This window comes from Erithacus rubecula, assembly GCF_903797595.1.
Source record: "Erithacus rubecula genome assembly, chromosome: 5".
Classification (NCBI taxonomy): Eukaryota; Metazoa; Chordata; class Aves; order Passeriformes; family Muscicapidae; genus Erithacus; species Erithacus rubecula.
In genome coordinates this window covers 29,895,971-29,918,421 of record NC_136687.1, presented here as the reverse complement: position 1 = coordinate 29,918,421, position 22,451 = coordinate 29,895,971, and the positions used below count along the sequence as shown (strand labels likewise).

At 37.7% G+C, this 22,451-nt stretch overlaps 1 protein-coding gene across 1 annotated transcript in view; it reads left to right on the top strand.

The window, feature by feature from the left end:
- The window catches only part of SNX25 (sorting nexin 25), a 79,885-nt gene that overhangs the window by 34,317 nt on the left and 23,117 nt on the right, over positions 1 to 22,451 (top strand). The window contains exons 6-8 of the mRNA XM_079306755.1: positions 4,916 to 4,986; positions 15,345 to 15,535; positions 21,830 to 21,961. Coding sequence (XP_079162881.1) covers positions 4,916 to 4,986; positions 15,345 to 15,535; positions 21,830 to 21,961 — 394 coding nt within the window. The remainder of the gene's footprint in view (positions 1 to 4,915; positions 4,987 to 15,344; positions 15,536 to 21,829; positions 21,962 to 22,451) is intronic.

Sequence of the window (22,451 nt, the reverse complement as noted above, 5' to 3'; positions counted from 1 at the left end):
TGTGGCATGGAAAGAAGGGGTTTGAGTTCCAGCACATTTTACCACCGGATGAGAAGTTTTCCTGGACTATTGCAGGGAGATGTTTCCCAATTGCATCCTTCTTAACCGTGTGCAGAGTTTGTTAAAAACAGAAAAAACATCAACTCCTACCTATCATGAGTTTGTTTGATGTTCCTGTTTTCTAATGCAAATAGCACCTGCTCACTTTCATGCTAATTCAACTCCCTGTCTCATCTCTTTCTCCTTCATTCTTTTGAATATGAGATATTGCCTGCATCTCAAGCCTGCTTGCCCAAAAACCAGTTGTGCATGCTTGCCTTGTCTTTACAGCTGTTTCTCCTCTGTTTTTTGTGAAAGGATAAGGAACAATTGACTGGCAAGAGGGGAACAGAGATACTGCTGTTGTAGAACCTCCCTAGATGTCCTTGAGTTGGTTTTGTTGAGCAGAGCAAAGATTTGGAGGACCCCTGAAACCATTTCTGGAGTGTTTGTCCTAAGCTCTTACCACCACCAGAACTGGTGGTTTTTCCTCTTCCCAACTCCCCTCTGTTGCTGCTGCAGGCCAGGTTTTTCTCTTCTGAAATGGCTGCAACAACATCTGAAATACACATGCATATTGATTGTATTTGGTGAATTCTGTGTCATCTCTTGTGACCCTGAACTACTGTTAGGCTTGGCGTGATCAGACCAAGAGATGGCTTACTGGGATGGAGTATGCAGGCTTCATAAATAAAATCATACTTTGTCCTGTTCTCTTTGATTCTGAAACCACTTGCATTTCTGGAATAGGAAAATACATTTAGGTGATGGTGAAATTATTCTGTTGCTTGGCTACTTATTGTTCATCTGCTGTAAAATTTGCTCTTTACTCTGGGACAATGTGCTTTTCCTGAGAGCAGAAATTAGTCTCTATTAGACTCTGCCTAAAACCTAATTGACATATTTATTAGCATAATCACACTAATGGATCTGTTTGTTTCGAAAGAAACCCAACTCTTATGTTGTTGTTGTTGTTGTTCAAGCACATTAATGCTCAGTGTGTTCTCTTTTTAGCTGATAGGTCATTTTAAATTGCACTCTTTAATACCAGAGAGCAGGTCTGCTTTATGAAATAATGTGGTTTTGGCTACACCTACGTTTTTCCTTTCTAGTCTGTGAAGTCCAGCTGCCATCATCTTGAAATGTGTTCCTCTACATGCTACAAAATGTTGACCAGTTTGAGCAGATCAGTATTTTAATGGAAAATGTCTGAGAAAATGTATCTTCTTTTTTGAGGAGAAATAGTATTTGATTTTGGAGGCGGTGTTCTTCCTTCCCCTGTTTGTACAAAGCCAGTCTCTGGGATTGTGGTTAAAGAGCATTTCCTGTGGAAGAAGGCATTCCCATTCTCTTTGTGCTCCAGCACTGTGGGAGCACCCAAAGAGAGATGGACCAACCGGTAGTCATCTCAAATTTGTGTAGTCTACTTGGCAAAGCTTTAATGATTAGCCATTTAAAGCTTGCAGATTTGCATTAACAAAACCAAACAGTAGTCCCTATATAGATTGAAAAAAACCCCAAATGGGTGGTACTTAACTGTAATTCACAGCAGTAAACCACAGGGGAAATCTATAAAGAAAGAGTTAAATAGAAGGAAACAAATAAGCTGTTGTGCACTTATTCCTGAGAAGCACAGTAAGAGTCTGTTGGAGTGATGGGAGTGGGGAAAATGCTTCCAGTTCTCTCACAACAAATAAATTACTGACATGTTTTACTTAAACAGAGTTTCCCAGTTAGATGCTATTCTGGGTAATTATGCTCACCAAGAATTCCTTTTCTTGGTTTTATTTGGAAATAATTTTTCAGTGTTCTAAGCTAGTGCATGGCATTCATGAGCTCTAAGCCTCCTCCTGTCACTCGTAATGTTGCTATACAATATCTTGGTAAAGAACACATACAAGCAGTAGCAATTTTTGGTCTATGCTTAGCTTTGAGGGAAATTTAACTGAAGGCTCTACAGTTGCTGGGAACTCATGATCTTGTATTAAACATTCCTGTCACGCTTATCTTTGCAAGTTGATTGTTATCTATTTAATAAAATAAAGATAAAATACCTTGCTAAGTTCAAGAGGCCATGAAGCACTGATAAACATTTCCTCAGACTTTTGACTGAGCACAGTAAGAAGGCACAGACTCCTGCTGCTCCTTGATGTGTGCACGTGGCAGTACAGGAGGGCTGATAAGGCATCTTCCAGACTTATTCCATTAACAGAGTTTTGCTGGGCTTTCATGTGATTATAGCCAGCTATTCATGGTGGGGAATGTAGGGAAAACTTCTGGCTGGTTCAGTGGAAGTCAGGAAAGAGAGGGAGGCTATGTGAGCAAGTGTAAAGCTCTCTGCTCTGCTAATAGCTCTTCCTGAAAAGATAAATAATGGTGCTAAGATTTTCTAAATCTTGTTTCTCTTCTAGCTTAGAAGCACTACCTTGAGAAGAAATATTGTATTGATTTTCTGCATTGGTTTTATGGCTTTTATTTTTGGAATGTATTTAAGTGATGCAGTAACTACTTAGTATTAATTTTGGAGAACTTTAGGACTCATAGTTTATTTGTATGTATAGTAAACCTCTAACATTTAGTCACTTAATCTCTTGGGACATACCTATTTTTTTGTGAAAATACCTTTTAATTTTTGTAGTGAAATCAGGGAGCTGGTGTTTCAATAAAAAGAAATTTGCTGATTTCTGGGGAGCTGTTTCGGGGGTTTATTTTTGTTTGTTTTCCTATCATACCTTTACCATCTGCAAAGTTGAATTTGTTGCAATGGGGTGAGAAAAAACAGCAAAGTTTTCACAGAGGGGTCCATTGTGTGGTTATACACAAGTGTCCTTCAAACTTAAGCTTTCTAATGTTTCATTTCTTTGATGCTTATCATGAAGGGAGGCAGACTTTTATTCCTGTATTACCAAGTTTTCACAAAGCGTGTTGTCTCTGTCTTCCAAGAAGAAAAAGTTAGAGTGAAGTTTCACCTTCATTTCCCTTCAGTCTGAAGTTAGCATGGATTAATTGCAATTCTGCTACAAATAAGGAAGAAAAGATTAATTCTTTCATATCAGATGTGAAACATTTACTTTGTCAGAAGAAGACTAGAGATAAGTCATGCTGAGTTAAAAACATAGTTGAGAACAAATAGTGATAAGGAAATAAGCTGGTGGATAGTTTTTATTCTGCTCTCAGGATCAGCATTGTATTTATTCTGATATTTATTATTACAGCAGCAAAAGGTCACAACACAATTCATGGTAAGAAAGACTATAATACTGGCTCTATATAATATTTTGCCTAAAATGAATAGGGAATATAACTGAGAACAGGGAGGAAGTAATGTGGATATGAAGCCATGAAGGGTCCAGTTTATCAAGTACAGTCACTTCTTCAAAGTTAAATTAATACATGGCATTTAAAATGTCCTTAGTTTTTTACTCATCAGCACCACAGAATATCTAGCAGATGGAATATTTGGAATAGAGCTACAGGGAGAAAAGGGTCACGGTCTGGCAGTGTGGCAAGGGGGTGTTTCTGTGGTGCAGTGCTGTATGGCATCCCACTGAGTAATTGCAGTGAGAGCCCAGTGATTGGGAGAAACAGGCAAAATAGTATCAATGGTATCAAGTCTAAGTGAGCTGCCCTGAATAATTTGGAAAGTCTTTGCCTGAATGGGGAATTAACTGTGGGACTTCCTACACACACCACACCACACCACTACCCTTACTATGGGGCTGTTCTTCCTCTGATGGACTGGCAAGAACTGTGGTGGGGGGTGGAAACAGTCAAAATACAGTAATAGCAAAATGAAATAGGGTTACAAAAATTACAGGTTTTCAAACAGGCTGTTTGGTTTCAATTTAATAATTGAAGAATTTGCTGCAGAAAAAAGAAATCTGGAAATGTAGTTGTGAGTGTATGGTGTCTGTATAAAAATGGGTACAAAGAACCAGAGACAATCAAAATCCTAAAAGAGTTATAGGAGGCAAGATAAATGGGCTGAATTGAGTGATGTTGGTGAAAAAAGTTTGCATGAAAGAAGGGAAATGTGTTTTAAGGATCACATGTTCTTTCTTAAATGGAGAACAAGTAGTCCCAGAAATAGCAGCTTTTCTGGGAGGCTTCAGCTTTCATTTAAGGGTTAACTTGATAGATACCAAATTTACTGTAATACTTGCTTTTTTACCAGTATTAATAGCTACCAAAGTGACTGCATTGATAGACCAGAACTTTTGCATTTATGAAAGATTTAACTGAGAGTCATTTTCTTTGCTGAGTGCATAATATTTGTCAGTTATTACATAATGAGTTTTACTTGAAATCCAGTTTTCTAGCTGCATTAACTGTCTGCTATTGTGTAGTCTACTTTTAGGTGATAAACATGTTTCCATTATTCCTGGAGTATAGTACTTTGATGTTTTATATATATTTTAGTGTAATTTGTGGTTTCTACAAATTTATATATGCTCCATATATGTATTAAGTGGATTAGCTGGAAGAACCTTACAGACAGCTCTTTTCTTTTAAACTGAAGTACCATCCTGGTTTCCTACAGAAAACTTGTATTTAATGTTTAGAGTGTGACTTTCTATTGTGTTTACTGAATATTACCTGTCTGTGCAATGCCATCAGTTAAGAGAAGAGGGCAGTGTTATTGTTAGTTGAATGTTTCCTTTTTGTTTCAAGTTAATGCTTTCCTTACTCCATGTGCACACTGCTCCTTAGGTTGCAGGTATGCTGCAGGATTAATCTGTTTCCAGGTGAGGAGGAAGTAGAAGTACTTTGATTTTTATTAATTCTTAAGTATGCTGACATTGTAGAAAATTAATACCATGTTTTTTTTCTTCTCCTCCCTCTCTTCACCCTGATTCCCTACTGTTTTTAAAATTAGGTATCAAATTGTAGTGGAAATAGTTCAGGCAACCACAATCAGCAACATTCCCCAAGTGAAGAGACAGAAAGGTAAGATTTCATTTTTTAGTCACATCTGTTGTTTTCATTTTGAAAAGCTGTTTGAACTCCTACCATACATATGCAATCAGTGTGTGGGGGTTTTTTAGACAGATTTTTGGATTTCTATGCCTTTAGTTTTTTGGTTCTGTTTCATTTGTCTGAGTCTTCCAGCAGCTCACATGGTATGATTATCTCCCCACCTATCTTCATCTAAGCTCGTGAAGATCATGGAAAAGGTCATATCTATAATACATTTATTTTCACAACTTGCTGCAACTGGGATTTCTGACATTACAAATTCATATGCTGAGAATCATATTTCCACTCCTTTTCATAAAATCAGTTCTTCAAAATCTGTCTGTTCTCTTTCTAAAACTGAGTAGAAGGAACGATACAGCATAATTTGTCAGTCAGACTTTATTTTGACTCTTCAATGTATTATGTTTTTGAGTTGCAATAAGGAGTGATCTTAAATCTTTCTGCAATGAATTGGCAATGGCTGCCTTTTTAAAAACAGTGCATATTACAATTATACTTACATTTATTGCATATTGTGCTTTTTATGGTTCTCAAAATATGTAAAAACTGAGGTATCTTCAGGAGGTGCTCTTAATGGCAAAATTAGGATCAAGTAGTTGCTTAATCAGGTATACTTTAGTTGTATCAATGCACAACAAAAACGCAACAGATAAAATTAATTTCTTTATAAATAAATGTAAAAGATTTTAGGTTCTCATGTAATCTCTCTCTCTATGTTAAAAAAAAAAAGAAATAATTTTCTAGTTCCTTCAACTAGAAAGGAGGACTTGAACAAGTAATTAAAGTGTAATGAAAAATGCAGGAACAGAAAATGAACATGCTTCTGGGATGGGGGAATTTTTGTCAATCTAAAGAGCCTGAGGTCCACACTTAAGATTTGGAAAGCATAAGGTTGTCAACACCAATAATGCCTTTTTTTTTTCACTCTAAAATAGAGTTAAATGTGCATTCCAGTAGGATATCTTGCTTGTATCAAACCAAGATTAAAGGAAGGTAGGCATTGGTTTTTATTCAAGTGTACATTATAGAAATAGATATTAATATTTTTCAGATGAAAGGAAGTTGAATGGCAAGTCTTTTTCATAAAGTAATAAAATGAGAACAGAGAATTTAACTCTGAAAAAATTATGAAAAATTAAATCTTGCAAAGCCTGTTTTTCCACTTGTGCTACCAGTGGTCTTTGTGAGAAAACAATTTATTTGGGCAGTATTTTTTATACAGTTTAGGTTCCTACAATTAGATATTTATTAATTAATTATCCTCTATCTCACTTCAGTTTATCTGTTTAAATATCTACTGCTCTAAATCCTGAACAGATCTGTTTTTTTAAGCTACGGTTGTCTGGTAGTGCAGAACAGACAAAAATATTATAGAGCTGGTGGTATGTGGTAAAGTTGATTCTGCATTTTTATGGGCTCTTGATTTCTACCTGTATTAAAAAACCCAACAAAACTAACAGAAATTTCACTAGCTGGTGCATTGAAGTTTTGTATTATGATGTGGACTTTTATTTTTGGTTTATTCCTCTGGTAATCTTCTATATGATTTTAAGGATTGATTACCACTACTGTCTCTGTTAGCCATTGGGACTACTGGGGCTAACCCTTTTGTTTGTTAAATAGCCAGTGGTTATGCACATTGTCTGAAGCAGGTGATGTTTTTTTTTTCTTGACACAGGTGAAACAGTATGCCAACAGAGGCATGCAAATACAATCTTTTTGTAGTTCACACAAATTTAGGGCAGATTTTTAGTTTCAGATATTCCACTCAGGTTTTCATCTACCAAAAATTTTCAGGCTTTATGTATAAACTCTCAAGAGCGCTATCAAAACTGTAGAGGGGTAAAATCTTGTTCTGAAGACTGTTTTGTGCTTTATTTTTCCTAAAGGAGGTGGAGGCATTTCACCTAATGTGATGAATCTCATATATTCCTGAATTTTAAAAAGAAATGGTTAGAGGAAAAACTGTGGTACTCTTCTTAAAACAAATGAAAGCCAACAAAAAACCCAGCACAACTCACTGCTAACATAAAGATTGTTGAAATCTTGTAGAACAGACTACCATGTTACTTAGCATTACTTTTTGATGTTTCCTTTTCTGGATGCTACAGTGTAATGCAACCCCTGGATTTAATGGTGAATAACTAAATGTAAGCTTTATGCGAAATGAAAGTGTGTCTGCACAATCTCATTCTGTCTTTCTCTTTTTAATCTTTTCCCCCAGCATGGGGTGCATACCTGCAGTGTTGTGTGAGCATGTTAGTTGGATGTACATGACAGTGCCTTCTTTGCTGCTAAATGAGCTCTTGCCTTTTGTGCCAAGGGCATCTCTTAGCTTTAACCCCAACCTGGTGAGAGGTCTTACTGATCGCTATTTCCTTTTTCCTGTGGCAAAGTTGGGTCCTGAAAATATAACTGCTTCTTTAGTGCCTGGGTGTTCAACTAAGAGCATCTGACCTCTGGCTGGCCAGCATTCTGTTGAGCCTGATGTCCACTCAAAGTGTAAGAGTAGAGCAAGTGTAGATAGTATGTATGTGGATATAGAATCTAGAGTGGCTTGGGTTGGAAGGGACCTTTGAAAATCATGTGCTCCAACCCCTGTGCAATGAGCAGATACACCTTTAGCTAGGCTGCTCAGAGTCCCCTACCTGACCTTAAATGTTCCCAGGGATGGGGCATGTACCACCTCTCTGGGCAACCAGTGTTCCAGTGTTTTGTCATTCTCATTGTAAAAGATACTCCTTTAATATAATCCAAGTTGTCCCTCTTTTGGTTTAAAACCATTGCATCTTTGTCCTATTGCAACAGGCCCTGCTAAAAATGAAAAGTGTGTCCCCATCCTTCTTACAGGCCTCTTTTAAGTACTGAAGGGTTGGGTGTTCCCAGAATGTTCTTGTCTCCAGGCTGAACAATCAAACTTTCTTCTTGGGAGAGGTGTTCCATTGCTCTAGTCATCTTCATGGCCCTCCTCTGGACCTGCTCCACAGCTCTTTCTTGTGCTGAGGTCTCCAGAACTGGATGCAGTACTCAGCTGGTGTCCCACATGAGAGCAGTCTCAGTCTCCATCAGTTTTAAATATGGGAGCTTCCTGAGGCAGTGTTTTCAATAGAAGAAGGTATAACAAAAAACCTGAGGAGCAGTTAGTGTAGAAATGGCCAAAACTCTGCAGTAGTGAGTTCTATTTATACTTCTATTTATACTTCTTTTAGCAAAAGAAGTGTTGTACAACCACATGACTAGCAATAAGTATTCCTGAGCAGGATTGTGGACCTTTACTGTTGGTTAAGGAAACATAATTAAGTCTCTAAAACTTAATGAAAATATTTAGTTTTTCTAAAAATATTAGGTGTCTATTATTAAAGGATGAGTAGCCTGAGGACTAGATTTCAGACTAATGACTTCTCATAGGGGATACATTTACCTGACCTTTCTGCTATTTTATTTGGTGATACCAAAGTATGCATTCCATGTTGATGCCCAGTTAGGTGGGGCAGAGGAAGGCTTGTTCCTCAGTAAGACAGGGTTCTTTACACTTTTAAACTAATGCTGGTGCCACCTATTGGCAAAACACTTAACTGTTAGGACACTAATAAAATCAGAAAGTAATTTCAAGTACTTCTAAATACCTTTGTATTAAATCCTCTGTTGTTAAAAAATAGGGGTTTTTTTCTTTTCAGATTTCTATCACCTGAATCTTCTGGTATATGATCATAAGAGAGCAAATGAAAACATACAAAAGTATCTGATTCATGTTAAGCAGTAAGTTTTGCATTTGACTCCCTGAGAAGGCGACATTTGAGTTAAAGGTCTGAAATGTTGAGGCACAAAGCAATGTGAGAGGTTTGCAGTGTGATGCCAGTTGTGGGGAGATTATAAAATTTCTGTGGCCAGGAGAATTGCTTTTGGCCTTTGCTGAAGATGAATAAGAGGCATAACACAGCATTATTATTTCCAGAGGTGTAGGTAGTTTATTTTGGAGCAGTGCAGGTCACTGTAAATAGAAGTTGTTGCCCTGCATGCTGACACTGCACTACTTCCCTCATTTACACTGGCACAAAACCACAGAATCTGATGTGTACATGCATCTGCCTTACTTCACTTCTCCAAGTGTCTTCCTGTGTATCTACTTCCAAAATGGGCATGATCACTCAAGCAGTGACAGTGACTGTAGGAGGCAGCTTGGTTTTGGTGGTAATGTTTTTGTTTGTTTGTTTATTTTTTGTTTGGTTTTTTCCTTCCTGTTGGTATTTTCAGATGGCACCCTTCTCTACAGTCACATGTGCTATAGTTAAAAGAATCACATTCCTCTACACCTTTAGCTATAAACAACTCTCCTCATCTTTCTTTTGATACAGATTCATTCTAAATACTGAACCAATTAAAATTTAAGCTAAATTTTAAGTATTTTAGCTGTTTGTTAGTTTATTTTTTATACAACATCTATCTTGTCTGCTAAAGATTTTGAAGGACTCTAAATGCTTATCTGAAAATACTTACTGCATTTGATCTATTAAAGCAGTTTGTAAGAGGACAAATACCCGGATTGGGCATTTTAGCATGAATGGCAGATGATGTGCAAATATCTAGAAACAAGAGTAAATCTTAATTTTTGTAAAGAAAAGGTTTCAAAAACACCAGTTGGAAAATAGCAACAAAAAGTAAGTTGCTATAATAACTTGGTATTTGCTGTAGCATGAATGGGAAGCTGCTTAAATACACTGGTTTGAATGTTAACAGACACATTTTTGTTCCTTCCCATATTGGTATTGTGTTACAGGATCCTACCAGAATTTTAGCAAGGTTCTCTTTTACTGTCTGCTTTTAAACCAAATCAAAAAAATGCATGTACCTTGTCTTAGGGCAACACAGAGCAAATCTCTCCACAGATGGTTTTTTAAAGGATTTTTTGTAAAGGGATTTGTTTGATTTGCCTTTTAATTTTCTATTCCCTCTACCTTACACATGACTTCACAGCATGAGTGAAAACCACCCTTGGATGACTGGATGGGACTGTTTTTCAGACACTAGAGTGTAATGGACCCCAGAGCATCCCTGTTGAGAAAACTGCTCGTTTTCAAGCAGGGATTGTGAGACAGATCGAATAAGCAGCCATTTCTGTGTGGAGAGATCTGCTTTGCAGTGGCAGATTTCTCCTGCTGAGCCTTCCCACTGTGTGTCTGGATATTTGCTTTTATAAGCAAAGCTGAAAAGTGGCACAGAAACAGAACTGTCTGTGGGGCAGGCCTCAGGTGCTGTGGTTCTGAAAGAGGCTTGAATGTTCAGCTGTAAAAAGGGACTTTAAAAAAAAACCAAACCTGGGGCTGCAGGCTAGCTTAGCTATGTGGGTTGTGACGTGTGGGTTTTGTCAAGATGGTAATTTAAAGTGAAGTAAAATGGATACTTGTGTGTTCCAGCAGATTACAGATGCCATGTAACTTAATTATGTCAAAACTGTATTATGATTCCTCTCCAATCTGCATCCTCCACACAGGAATAAACATTCATATGCAGTTATTTTTGCACAGTTTTCTGGCAAGGCTGAAAGAGCTGACATTATGTCTGCATGTCATGCTCAAACAGTAAGTGTGGAGGCTATCCATGCAGATCAGGGTAAAGGCTACACAATCTGTGGTACATTTATTTGTTTTTAGTTGTGATTTTCAAATCAGCTTTGTAGAGGAAATTTTTTCTTTCCACTCCTGAGATCCTTTGTGTCTGCTAGTGATGGTAACACATCTTGTCCTCAGTCGGTTTGGAGAGATGCTGATCAGTGGAAGAGGGAGGGAAGAGGCTGAGTACTCAGATAGCTGTGACCAAAGGGGATGCAAGAACCTGCAGAGAGAGGCTATCTGTGGTGGGTGTTATTTTATTGTATAGTACATACTGGTTCCCAGGCTCAGATTACCTTGCTGCCACTTGACTTTTTATTTTTCTTAGCTGTGGCTGTGAGTGGGAGGCTGTGTTGTACTATGCATTGCTAATGATCAGTGCCTAACTTTGCAAGTCTCTCTGTAAGTCCCTTTCCCCAGATATTTGGAGAAGTGTTTGGGATTTAACACTGTTCTTACTCAATCTCTTGTCAAACCACAGGAGAGCTGGTTTTCCCTTACTTTGGACTTTGGGCAGTGGAAGAAGAGTGTGTGCTGTTCTTAAATGTTCTCCCACTTTCACAAAATTTACTAAATGCTTTTAAAACTTGTAATTCAAAGTTTCTAAGATTTGGAGGAGGTCTGTAAAGACTTGTAAGTTATACGTAAAGTTCCAGTTACTGCTTACACAAAAATGTTAAATCAATGTTCACTACTTAAATACCAAGTACAGCATTTAGGAGGCACTGTATGTGCTTAACCTGGGTCTTGGAAAAAATTTGTGATGGAGGCAGAATGTGTGTTGCTCCTTGTGACATTTTGGGATGGTCAGTGCTGTTGTACACACTGCCAGGTGTCATGGATCTGTATAAAGCTATAAAGGAACAAGTACTTGTATTTTCTGTTTCATTCATGCTTTTGACATAAATAACTTTGCAGGTAAAATGAGAAATCTCTGCCTTCTGCTGGTACTGCTAAGGGAAGGGACAGATCATGCAGGTCTAAAATACAATTGAGTTTCTGCTTTAAGCAAATTTACATTGCTTTTGTGTGTCCTTCAGTGTGCTTAAGGGAAATAAAGTTTGGGTGACATTTTTTGGCACGACAATTTGGAAGGCCCCATATTCTGACTTAAAAATGGATGATGTGAATATGTGCTTCAGTTTGATGTATTTAATAGATACAAACCTGCTCAAGTAGCAGAGCCACCATAGGAAAAAAGAGGAAAGAAAATCAGGTGTGACAAATCACTTTTCAGAAATTGTTTTGGTGGGTTCTGTGTTTCTGGGGTTGTACTTCTAGCTTAGCTTAAATCACAATAGTTATGAGTGGTTTAGAAGATAATGTGGAAGCTTTGTCAGAAATTACTGCAGATGTGCAAAAATGCATAGAATAAAACAATTTGCACAGGTAGCATAGCTTTGATTACTTGATAAGTTTGAGCTCATTTGTACCATTTTTAATGTTGCTTGGTGCAAATTTAATTATTTATGTGGCTTGATAAACGGAGTTTGAAATTCTTTTTTTGATACTTACTGCTTTTGGTTGCCTTTAGGAGAGGTGCACAGTATCCATTTGGGATTTGAAGTTCCTCCGTGGCAGTGCATGTCCTGTCAAAATTTCCCCAGATAAGGAGAATAATTTTGGAGGAAGTTAGTAAAGGACACTTTGCTCTTTTGCAGATGGAGGCTGTACTTGGTTACTGGTGGTAAATGTTTATGCAGCTTGTGGGGAAGAAATCCCAAAGTAGCATATTTCTTGCCTTCCTGATGAGGAGTGACTTTTGTTTGTTTATAAAAATATTTTTTTGGAAAAATACCCAAACTGCAAAGTTGTTACTAGTGGAAAAAAAATAATTACTCAAAAGATGCTTTTTATCTTCTTGCTTTGTGGTGAAACTATCTTAGTAACATAAAGCTACTTTTCCATTTATTGAAGCTTGCTGGAGGGTGTGTGAATACATACAAGCCTTTCCTTTTGAGCCTTTCTGGTTTTATTTGGCTTATGCAGTGATGCCTGAATGTAATGAACATCATCTTTCCTGATACTCAGAAATGGGAAAAATTACTCTTAATTCTCTCTCAGTATTTTGGTGGTTGTAGAATCAGATAAGATTAGATTAAAGAGAAATCTTTATAAATTGAAATATCATTTTGATAGTGCCTAATAAGACAAAAGCAGAGCAGTTTAGAACTGAAAATCTCTAAAATTGCAAAAGCAAATTAGGGTTTGGAGAAAACCAGTAACCAAGCTCTAACCTTTTCCATTTGAGCTGAAAATGCTCCTCCTGATTTCTGCTAGCTTTATCTTTCATAATTTGCAAGAGGAAAGTGATGCTCAGTGTTAGTCCACAATTCCATGCTGTCTTTCCTGCACAGTAGCACACTGGCCACATTCTGGGCTGCTCTGCTTTTCATCAGCCTCTTGTTTATTTGTGAAGGATATCACTGCCAGGCTTCCATGGTGGCTAGTCCTGTTTATCCATGGAGCAGAAACAGGCTGGCAGTGTAATCTTCATAACTGCCCTGAGTGATGCTTGGGTGGAGTGGCTCCTTTGGCTATGAAGAGCTGAGGTAAATGTTTTTGAAGGATCTCTGTTAAGACAGGAAATAATCACTGGGAATGGTAGGCTCATTAATCGCTCCTGGAGGCTTGCTGCAGTCATGGGATGATAAGATTCCAGGTAAAGTAGATGAGTGCTTTGAAAAGCCTTCAAGAATGCCTTGTTTCCACTGAGAAGGATACTTTTGTTTTAAGAAGGCTGAATGACCATTGCATTGTACTGTTTGTGGATTTTCAAAAGTGTGGGATATCAAGTATGCATTTTGAGCCCAAAGCATTTAAACTATTGAAAGAATTGATGACTTCTAGAAAATGATCTTAGAGTCAAGTGCAGCAGGGAAAAGGTTGGGGTTTAATCTTGACTTTAAACTTCTGTTCCTGTATTTGTAATAGCTGTAAATGTTTTGATTTCATGCAGAGCATTGTTTTGTCTTTAAGGTCCTTTCCTTTCATTTTCTCTCATTAATGCTGGTACCTCTGTTTAGGGAACTGAAACACTAAATTAAATGCTCTGCTGACTTCCCTGTGGAGATAACATGCCAGGAAAACAGATGGCCTTTTTTTTTTTTTTTTTTGGGTAGTAAAATAATTTTATTATTTGCTTCAGTGGGTATCATTTCTTTACTTCACTATTATGTGGCAGCTCAGATGCAAATGATACTCATCCATTAAAATACTAAAGGTATTTGTATCAGGAAGCATCACCACCAACATAAATACATGAAGTAAATCAAGTGAGATTAAAAATATGGGCAAAGATAATGGGAGAATATCTAGATCCAGCTGTGTATAGAACTTCAGGGAGTTCCATGTACCTTGAGTTGTCCTTCAGTATGTAAAAGACAAAACTTAAGAGTTGCATGCAATACTTACACATGGCTTTGAGGGGGAAATAAAAGGATAAAAACAGTTAAAAGGAGAAGTTGCCATAAAGTACTAGAAACTTGTTAAAAATAGGGATTTTAAATAATTTCTGAGAGATTTCCTTTTTGCTGTGTTTGCATTCACAAACCTAACTATATAGTTGTTTCTTAACAGCAACTCTTGTGAAAATCAAATGCTGTTTTTATCAACATGATTTTGCTATAATTTAGTATTTTGAAAACATAGTAGACTAGATCTTTACTATTTATCCCTGAGCAGTCAGATAATCCAGAGCCAAGTAAAAGCCAAGTACTTTGCTACTGAGTAATAGCTGAAGCCCAAAAAAGCATGAGTGTTATTGAGCAAGAGGAAAATAAAACCAATGTACAAATGAGAATCAGTTGCATCCTGCAGATATTAAACATGATTTCCACACAGTAGGGTTTTATATCTGCTTTATCTGCTGCTCCTTTTTTAGACCCTGGTAATTAGCTGAAGAGGATGGAATATAGAATGCACAAACATTACACTGGTTTTTACTAAGTCTTATTCAGCTGACTACCATCTTCACATTACTTTACTTTTAAGGAGTACTGTGCAATCTTGACATGGCAGTTTAAGATTTTTTTTTTCATAGTCATCTAGACCATTTTGAGTGAACTTTGGTCAGTTGTCTGGAGGAAATATTGTATGATATATTGTTCACATCAGGCACAAGTAGTTTGGGCTTGCAAATAAGATATGTGGGAATGTGTTATGCTGGGCTGGGGAAGAGACCCCAGTCCCAGTCAATGACATGTTCAGTAAGGTGTGCAGGCCATCAGCTCCATGTGTTATCATGTGCCATGGCTGCAGATAATCTCCTTAGTGCCATCTGATAAATGTACATTCTGTAGTAGAGGTCTTGGGCTGTGGCTTTCGACAAACTATAAAAAGAGAGCTGGAGGGGTGGGGTTTTCCTATGCATTTGAATAAGGATTTTTTTTTCTCAACTCTTTTGTGTAAACTCTGAGTTATCATTGCAGAATGTTTCAAAATCATTATTCTGTTTCACATACAAACTTGCCAGTATCTGTACTGATGAGCATAGTTGATTCATGAATGATAGATGCTTTGATCAGACAGATCACAGAAGCAGTGGTGCAATATTTTCATGTCGTAAAACAGTGTCTCTGATTTGTGTTTCACAGAAGCAGTGGTACAGTGATGTTTTCCTGTTGTAAAATACTGTGTCTGATTTGCCTTTCACAGAGGCAATGGTACAATGATGTTTTTCTGTTGTAAAATACTGTGTCTGCTTTGCTTTATTGTTAGATTCAAAAGGAAAAGAAACTGCAGCAATGAAAGCTGACCTGCTAAGGGCTCGCAATGTGAAGAGGTATATTAATCAGCTGACAGTGGCCAAGAAGCAATGTGAGAAGAGAATAAGGCTCCTGGGAGGGCCTGCTTATGATCAGCAGGAAGATGGCATTTCTGATGAAGGTGATGGCCCTCCAAGTCAGAAGGTATGAATTATATTGTCTGAAGGTTTTTCTGAGTGTTTTACTACTGGACCATGTTACCTCAGTCAATCCCTCCCTTCCCCCAGGAGTCAAGTATAAAATAATTGATTCATGGTTTTTTTTTACCTTGGGAAAAGATTACTGAAGTCCCCAAAAAGACCCAGTGATGGCTCAGCTTGGACTATTGCACAGTGTGAAACTTCATAAAGGATTGTATGGCTTGTAAGCACATGTGATTTTTCAGACATACCACCTATAGGGAGCTAATAAGCAGCTTTTGTGAAAGTAGCAACTTGCTTTCAAATAAAAGACTGCCAGTATGTGTGAAATATGTCTTTGGCCATCATTATATTTAATTTAGGAAATATGTGTGGGTTTTGAAAATACTGAATTATTCAAAAGTAAACACTTATAGAAGGCAATTGACACAACTCAGGGCAGTTGTTGCAGATAAACTCTGGTAAAGCTGCTGTGACTGAATACTGGTTTTCAATATCACTGTAGTGTGGAATTAGAAGTAACTATTGTTGTGTTGGCCAGCATCTACAAAAAATAAAATGACTACTTAGCCTTGTAAATCTTTAAAAAATTTTACTGACTTCTTTTGTAATCTACTCTGTTCCCTTTGGGCAAAGCATAGTAGCTGATGTATTCAAATGTGAAAAGAATTTATGTTTTTAATGTAGGTAGGAGATAGCTTATCTCTTCATGCAGGGATATTTAATTTTCATTATGTCCTTATAATAATTCTAACTTAGTAGCACGTCAGAAAAAATAGAATAATGGAGAAATAGTTCCTTCTTTTTATATTTTGTTTTTCTTGAGTAAGGTCTGAAACACAATGATTCCCTGCTCCCCACTTGTCCTTAAAGCATGATTTCAGATGGTGTGTCATAGATTGTGCCAAGAAAGTCCTGTTGTTCTCTTTCCTGAAGCTGGGTATAGCAAGTGGTGTCAAGGAGAAAAAGAGAGATGGGAGCATGTGGCACCACAGCATGAGCCAATGATGCCACTTTTGATGCCTGCTGAGACATTATGAACTTTTCTGGATAGATGCATGGGGACATAAGATTGTTCAAGAATGGAGTCCAGTAATGAAGATGCACTGGATAGGGACAGGGATTGGTCAGGAATATAAATAAAATATAATATTATTATTAAAATCAAAGAAATTATTGAAGCTGACATTGCCTATTTCATAAATCAATGAGGTTTTTTAGTGGGAGTTGCTGAACTGGAGTTGTATCCTGCAAATATACCAATGAGCAGTTCAATATTGAGTTAATGGTACTGTTCATAGCAATAAAGACTTCTTGCACAGGCATTTGTTGTGGTGATGGTGTAAACAGTGGGATTTGAGGCAGTTTTGCTTCTAAGTTTTTGATGTTGCTGTGATGAAGCCCTAGAACTCTTTTAAAGTCATGTCAGTGTAGAAAATAGGAAAACTGCTTCTCCCTTCTCTTGTCCCTGATTCTCCATTGGCAGGAAAGAAGCTGTGGGAGGCTGCTTGTCCCCTTTTGAGCACAAAAAAATGCCCAAGGCTTAGCTCAGGCTTCTTGCCATCCTCTCTAGCACTGTGGTAGCTGCACTCTGGGTTCTCATTTCAAGGCAGCTGGTGTTATTTTCTTGTTGGCCCCTTCTATTTGGGCAGCATTGACTGGACACTCAGGTTTTTTTCTAAGCAAAAGGGAAAGGCATTGTTTGGGGTTTAGTAGGTAAGATACATTGGTAGTTTGCAGCTGGTGGCCCTTAGACTCTTTAGAGTATGGTTGTGCTTTTCTGTTAAGGTAGCATCTAAATTGCAGAACTAGCTTTTGTAGAAGAAACTGTATGTTTGCCTTCCTTTCTTCAGCTTGCATGAAGTGGGAATTTACTGATGGTGTTCTGAATTAATATTTTGTGTAAGTGTAGTGAGAAGCTTAAATACATTGCTAACTTTGGGGAATTTTTTGATACTAGTTGAACAAAGAGTTGACTAGTTTGATTCACTAATTTTATTTTGGTTTCACTTATCCATCCTATAGAAAATTTTTTGTTGACTGCAGTAGTAGGGGAGTAATGGAATTGCAGGTAAAAAGTCTTCTATGCATATTCTGATTGTGGGCTTATATATGGAGATGGACTATTTGGAGCTGTCAGTGTTCTGTTTGATTATGCAGTCATGTGATACATTTGATTTTTGTACCTGTTTCACACACCTAATTTTCTTGAATCCAGGTTACTAGGGAAATCCTAAATATGTGATTTATAATCAAATGCTTACAAACAAACTACAGTTTCTCTCTGAATCTGAATTCTGTCATTACCTCTGATCCTGATTTAAACTCTGCCCAAGGTGTTAGGTTTTTTTTTGAGAAAATACAATTTGAGTAAGTGTAATATATAAAGCATCTCTTTATAGTCAGTGCTGTTTTAGTCCTTTTTCTTAGAAACTGTGCCTGCACAGTACTGCCGTAATTAGAGGTGGAATGAGCTCATGTTTGTAATCCAGCTGATGAGGACTAAGATGAAATTCCTGCAGAAGATCTTGCTTCCACTGCATCTGTGGATAGATGTTGATTTAACAGGTGACTTACCAGATTTTCATGGTGATTTCTGAGCTTCAGATTATACGATGATATGTCAGGATACATCATGGTGCAGAATCTGGGAATATTAAGGAAACAAGCTACAATTTTTGTCACCCTGTTCTATTACCTCATGATGATTTTTTTTATGACAGAAGTGTGTTTGTGAGCATGTGAATCTCAAGGCAGGGACTTTTACATTAGTGCATGTGCAGTAAAATAGTCAGGTACTTTATGTGGTCAGTATATACTTCCCAATACTTAAATAATCAAAGCATTTTGTTCACCTTGCTGTATGTGACAGAGACAGTCTTATGATGACTTGCCTCTTTTTAAAACATAATGTGATAAATGCAGACTTTCATTTTAGTCAATATATGGAAAAAAACATCAGTTAAGGGTTTTTTAAAATGCATCTTGGAAAAAGATATTTATCAGTATGGTTTTTACATTCCACTTATTCCTGGCTTCTAAAAAAAAAAAAAAAAAAAAAAAAAATGCCAAGGAAAAAAATCCAAAGCAGCAATTGAAGTTGGGCAGTCTGATTGTATGCTGTTATCCCAGAAGAAAACTTCCTCTAGTGACCCAAATGCTGTTCATCCCAACCATCTGCAGTGCTATTACCAGCTTTATTTGGGCTATTCATTATAGGTCTATGTGGTTGTAGTGAATGGAATCTGGTGTGTTGCAAAGAAATACAGTACAGTACATCTAATCTGTGCCTGTGCAGACCTAAATGACCTAGTTGTTCTATGTTCCTGTCCAGAGAGAGGTTGTGACTATCTTTAGGGATTTAACAAGACCAAGTCTCTCCTCTATAGGGCCAGGGACATGTCTCTTCTGTGGGCACATGCTAGGGATGCTGCTTAAAGCTTAAGAAAAAAAAGAATAGAAAAACCTAACTTTCCTAGTCTTAGTCACAGCCTGTGACCAGCTGTGATAAATAAATTACATTCCTGTTGAAGGAGGGAATTGATGTGGCAACACTAAAGCTTCTGTTTTTTCCAAACCCGGAAGCTGCTCTTGAGTTAACGGGATTTGAAGGGTTGCTGTGGAGGCTAATAATTCCAAGATGATATCTGCTAACTGGATATTAGATTTGAGGGTGTACACATGCCCTAATGGCTGTGTAAGTGCCAACATAGCTTAGAGTTCTGTGCTCTAATCCATGGTGATACTGAATCATAAAATGATCTTTTGCTGAGGATTACAAATTACTGCAGAACTTCTTTAAATCATAAAAGGAAGGAAGATCCACAGAATAGTTGGGTGCTAAAAATGACTTGTGGTTTCACCCCAGGCTGCAGCCAAGCCCCATGTAGCCACTTGCACAGTCCCCTACCAGTAGGATCAAAGAGGGTAAAAGCCAGAGAATTCATAAAGGCAGTTTAATAGGGAAAGCAAAAGCCACACACAGAAGGCAAAACAAGGAATGAATTCCCTGCTTCCCATGGCAGGCAGGTGTTCAGAAGAGCAGGGCCCCATCACACCTAACAGTGACTGGGGAGGACAAAGCCATCACTCCAAACGTCCCCTGCTTCACACACTGAGCATGATGCCATATGGTCTGGAATATCCCTTGCTCAGCTGGGGTCACCTGTCCTGGCTGTGTCTCCTCCCAGTCTGCTCACCAGTGTGGCACTGCCAAAGGCAGAAAAGACCTTGGCATCCTGCTAAGACAAAAGCATCTCTATGTTATCAGCTTTGTGTTTAGCACAAATCTAAAACATAGCCCCTGCCAGCCTCTTAAAAAAGTTAACTCTACCCCCTCCAAAACCAGCACATGTGCATTTTATGATTTTTCACCACCAAACTAAAACCCTCTTGTGTCTATCATTGTTGTCATTGTGACTGTAACATATTGTTTTTAGCACTGGTAACATGTTTAATAATTCCAGGATAGTCCAGACCTAAAGAAAAATCAAGAAAACACTAGAGATTTAATTTCTGCAAGAGAAGAAGCTTTTCTGCCCCTTAATTTATTTAAGTGTTCTAGTTTGCAAGGTATCTATTAGGAGAATTTGTAACACTTTTGCTCAGCCTTGATTGCCACAGGGCACTGGTGCAATGGGCCCTTTGTTAGGGGGGAGAGAAGTTTGCTCTTGCCTTGCTCCCTGCAGCAGCACTTAGCCCCAGTTTCATCTGAAAGGGGTTTGTTTGTTTGTTTGTTGCTGTCCTTGCTGGCAGCTGGAGTGGGTATGGCTTGGATAATAGAAACATAGAGACCAAGGTGACCTCTCACACAAGTGACAGCACATGCCCATAGTTGTGATTTACTAACTATGCTATTATTTACAGAGCTGGCAGTCCCTGTGATGGGGAAAACATCTGTTCAAGGGGCTGGAAGACCCTGTTATATTTGTATTTTAAATAATTGTCCTTGGGAAAATGATTGAATAGAAAATATGATGATGCACAGTAATGAGGCCAAATCACAGACTGACCTTTAAATTGCCATGTCTGTGTTGATCTTCTTGACAGCCTGATCGCCATTTCTGTATTAAGCTTAGCTTGAAAAAGGTGCTCTCTGATTTTCAGTTTATAGAGTGAATTTTTAGAGGCAGATATTCATATATGTGAATAGTTTTAAAGCTAAGAGCAAAGTCATGTCCAGAAGATACTGGTATGGTAAAGGATAAAGAGAAGAATGGAACATGATAATCACAGGGCAACTTTAAAGATGTAAATGAGTATTTCATATGAGACAAATATAATTTACTTAAACACTGCCCAAAATTTGGGGGAGCTGTTTCAGACAAATCATAGATGATTGCAGCTGGTAAAGAACCATGTTAACTTGGTTTGTGAAGGTGCTGATTTTGTGCCATTAATTGTGTGTGTGTCCATGTAGGTGCTTTCCTCACCTGTAGCTTGAGACAGGGAAACTGTTTTTCCTAAACATAACTTGGTGGTAGAGTTTCAGGTACTAGGTTTAGGAAAACAAGTGGTCTTCCCAGAGAGGGAGGTATTCTGATGCTGACTAGAACTGTATTATTATTATTACTCTTTTGTTTTCAGGTGTTTGCCTCAAAGAAAAGGCCTGGATTCACAAAAACAGTAGAGGATAAGGAAGTGATAATGGCTTTTTAATGCAACATCTTAAAGGCTGTGGCCTCTGCATTGGTACAGGCCTTTAGTGCTTGATGTATACCCTCCTCATTTAGGAAAAGTCCTGAGCATTATATCACAGAACATACTCATTCCTGACTGTGTTTCTGATAGATATTTTTCAATAACAGTGGGAATTGACCACTAAATACCCTAGCAGCCAGGGTATTCCATCTTTCTCTGTTTCCCTGGGCATAATTGAGATACATCTCAAAGCTCTGTGGGCTGTGGTATGGAAACTGCTGGTGTTTGAAATAAATAAAGAACAAGATAATTTAGCTTTCAACTTGGCTCCTCTGCTTTGCAGGAACATTGGAAGTTAAATTTTTGACAATAGCATTTCATGAATGACACAAAATGCCATCTTAGTCCTTTGAAATGTATCCTGATCAGGAAGATGTGGAGGTATTTACTATCTGATAGAAGCATAGATGAATTTATCTTCTAAGTACTTAAAGCTCCTTTTCTTTTTTTAATGAAGCAAAACTATTACTGTAGGAGGTCTGTGTAGTTGAATCTAGGACACATTTGTGGGATGTATAGTGAAACGATTTTCCCTGTAAGGAAAGGAGTTGGAATTAGGCATTTTTCCAGTTTTTATTCTTGGTTTTCCCTTCTTCAGATTCTTCAGTTTGAAGAGATTTTGGCCAACCCTTCATACCGAGAGCACTTCCGGATCTACATGGAGAGGATGGACAAGATGGCTTTGATTGGCCTCTGGGAGTCTGTGGAGAATCTCAAGAGTGCTAACAAGGTGGAAGAAGTTGCAAGCCTAGATGGCTTTGTACATTGATGACACTGTTGTGACTTGATCTTAGAAAATGTCTTCATGTTTTTAAAAAAAACAATAGCAATAGTTCTAAGCAATTTGGTTGGGTTTTTTTTAACTACTTCATGTCAGTGTTTGAGGATAATATTGCAATTAAAATTTGTGGGCGGTGGTGATTTATTGTTGGTTGGTGTAACAACATCTGTTAAAAGGAATACTTGATATGCAAAAGGAGTAGAATTATTTCCCCCTCCACCAGAGAAAACATACAGGCTTTAGTTGTGTCAATTAATGTGGAACCTAGAAGCACATTCCAATTGGATAGTCTGTACATAAGCTTTTCATATGCCAATTACAAGTTGCTCATTCAATCCAAAACCATGAAATTGTGTTTATATATGTTCTGAAAATCTTTTTGGAGGTGTTGCTTTAAAAGACCTCTCCCTAATCTGTAGCAGCTAAGTTTTTCTCCAGG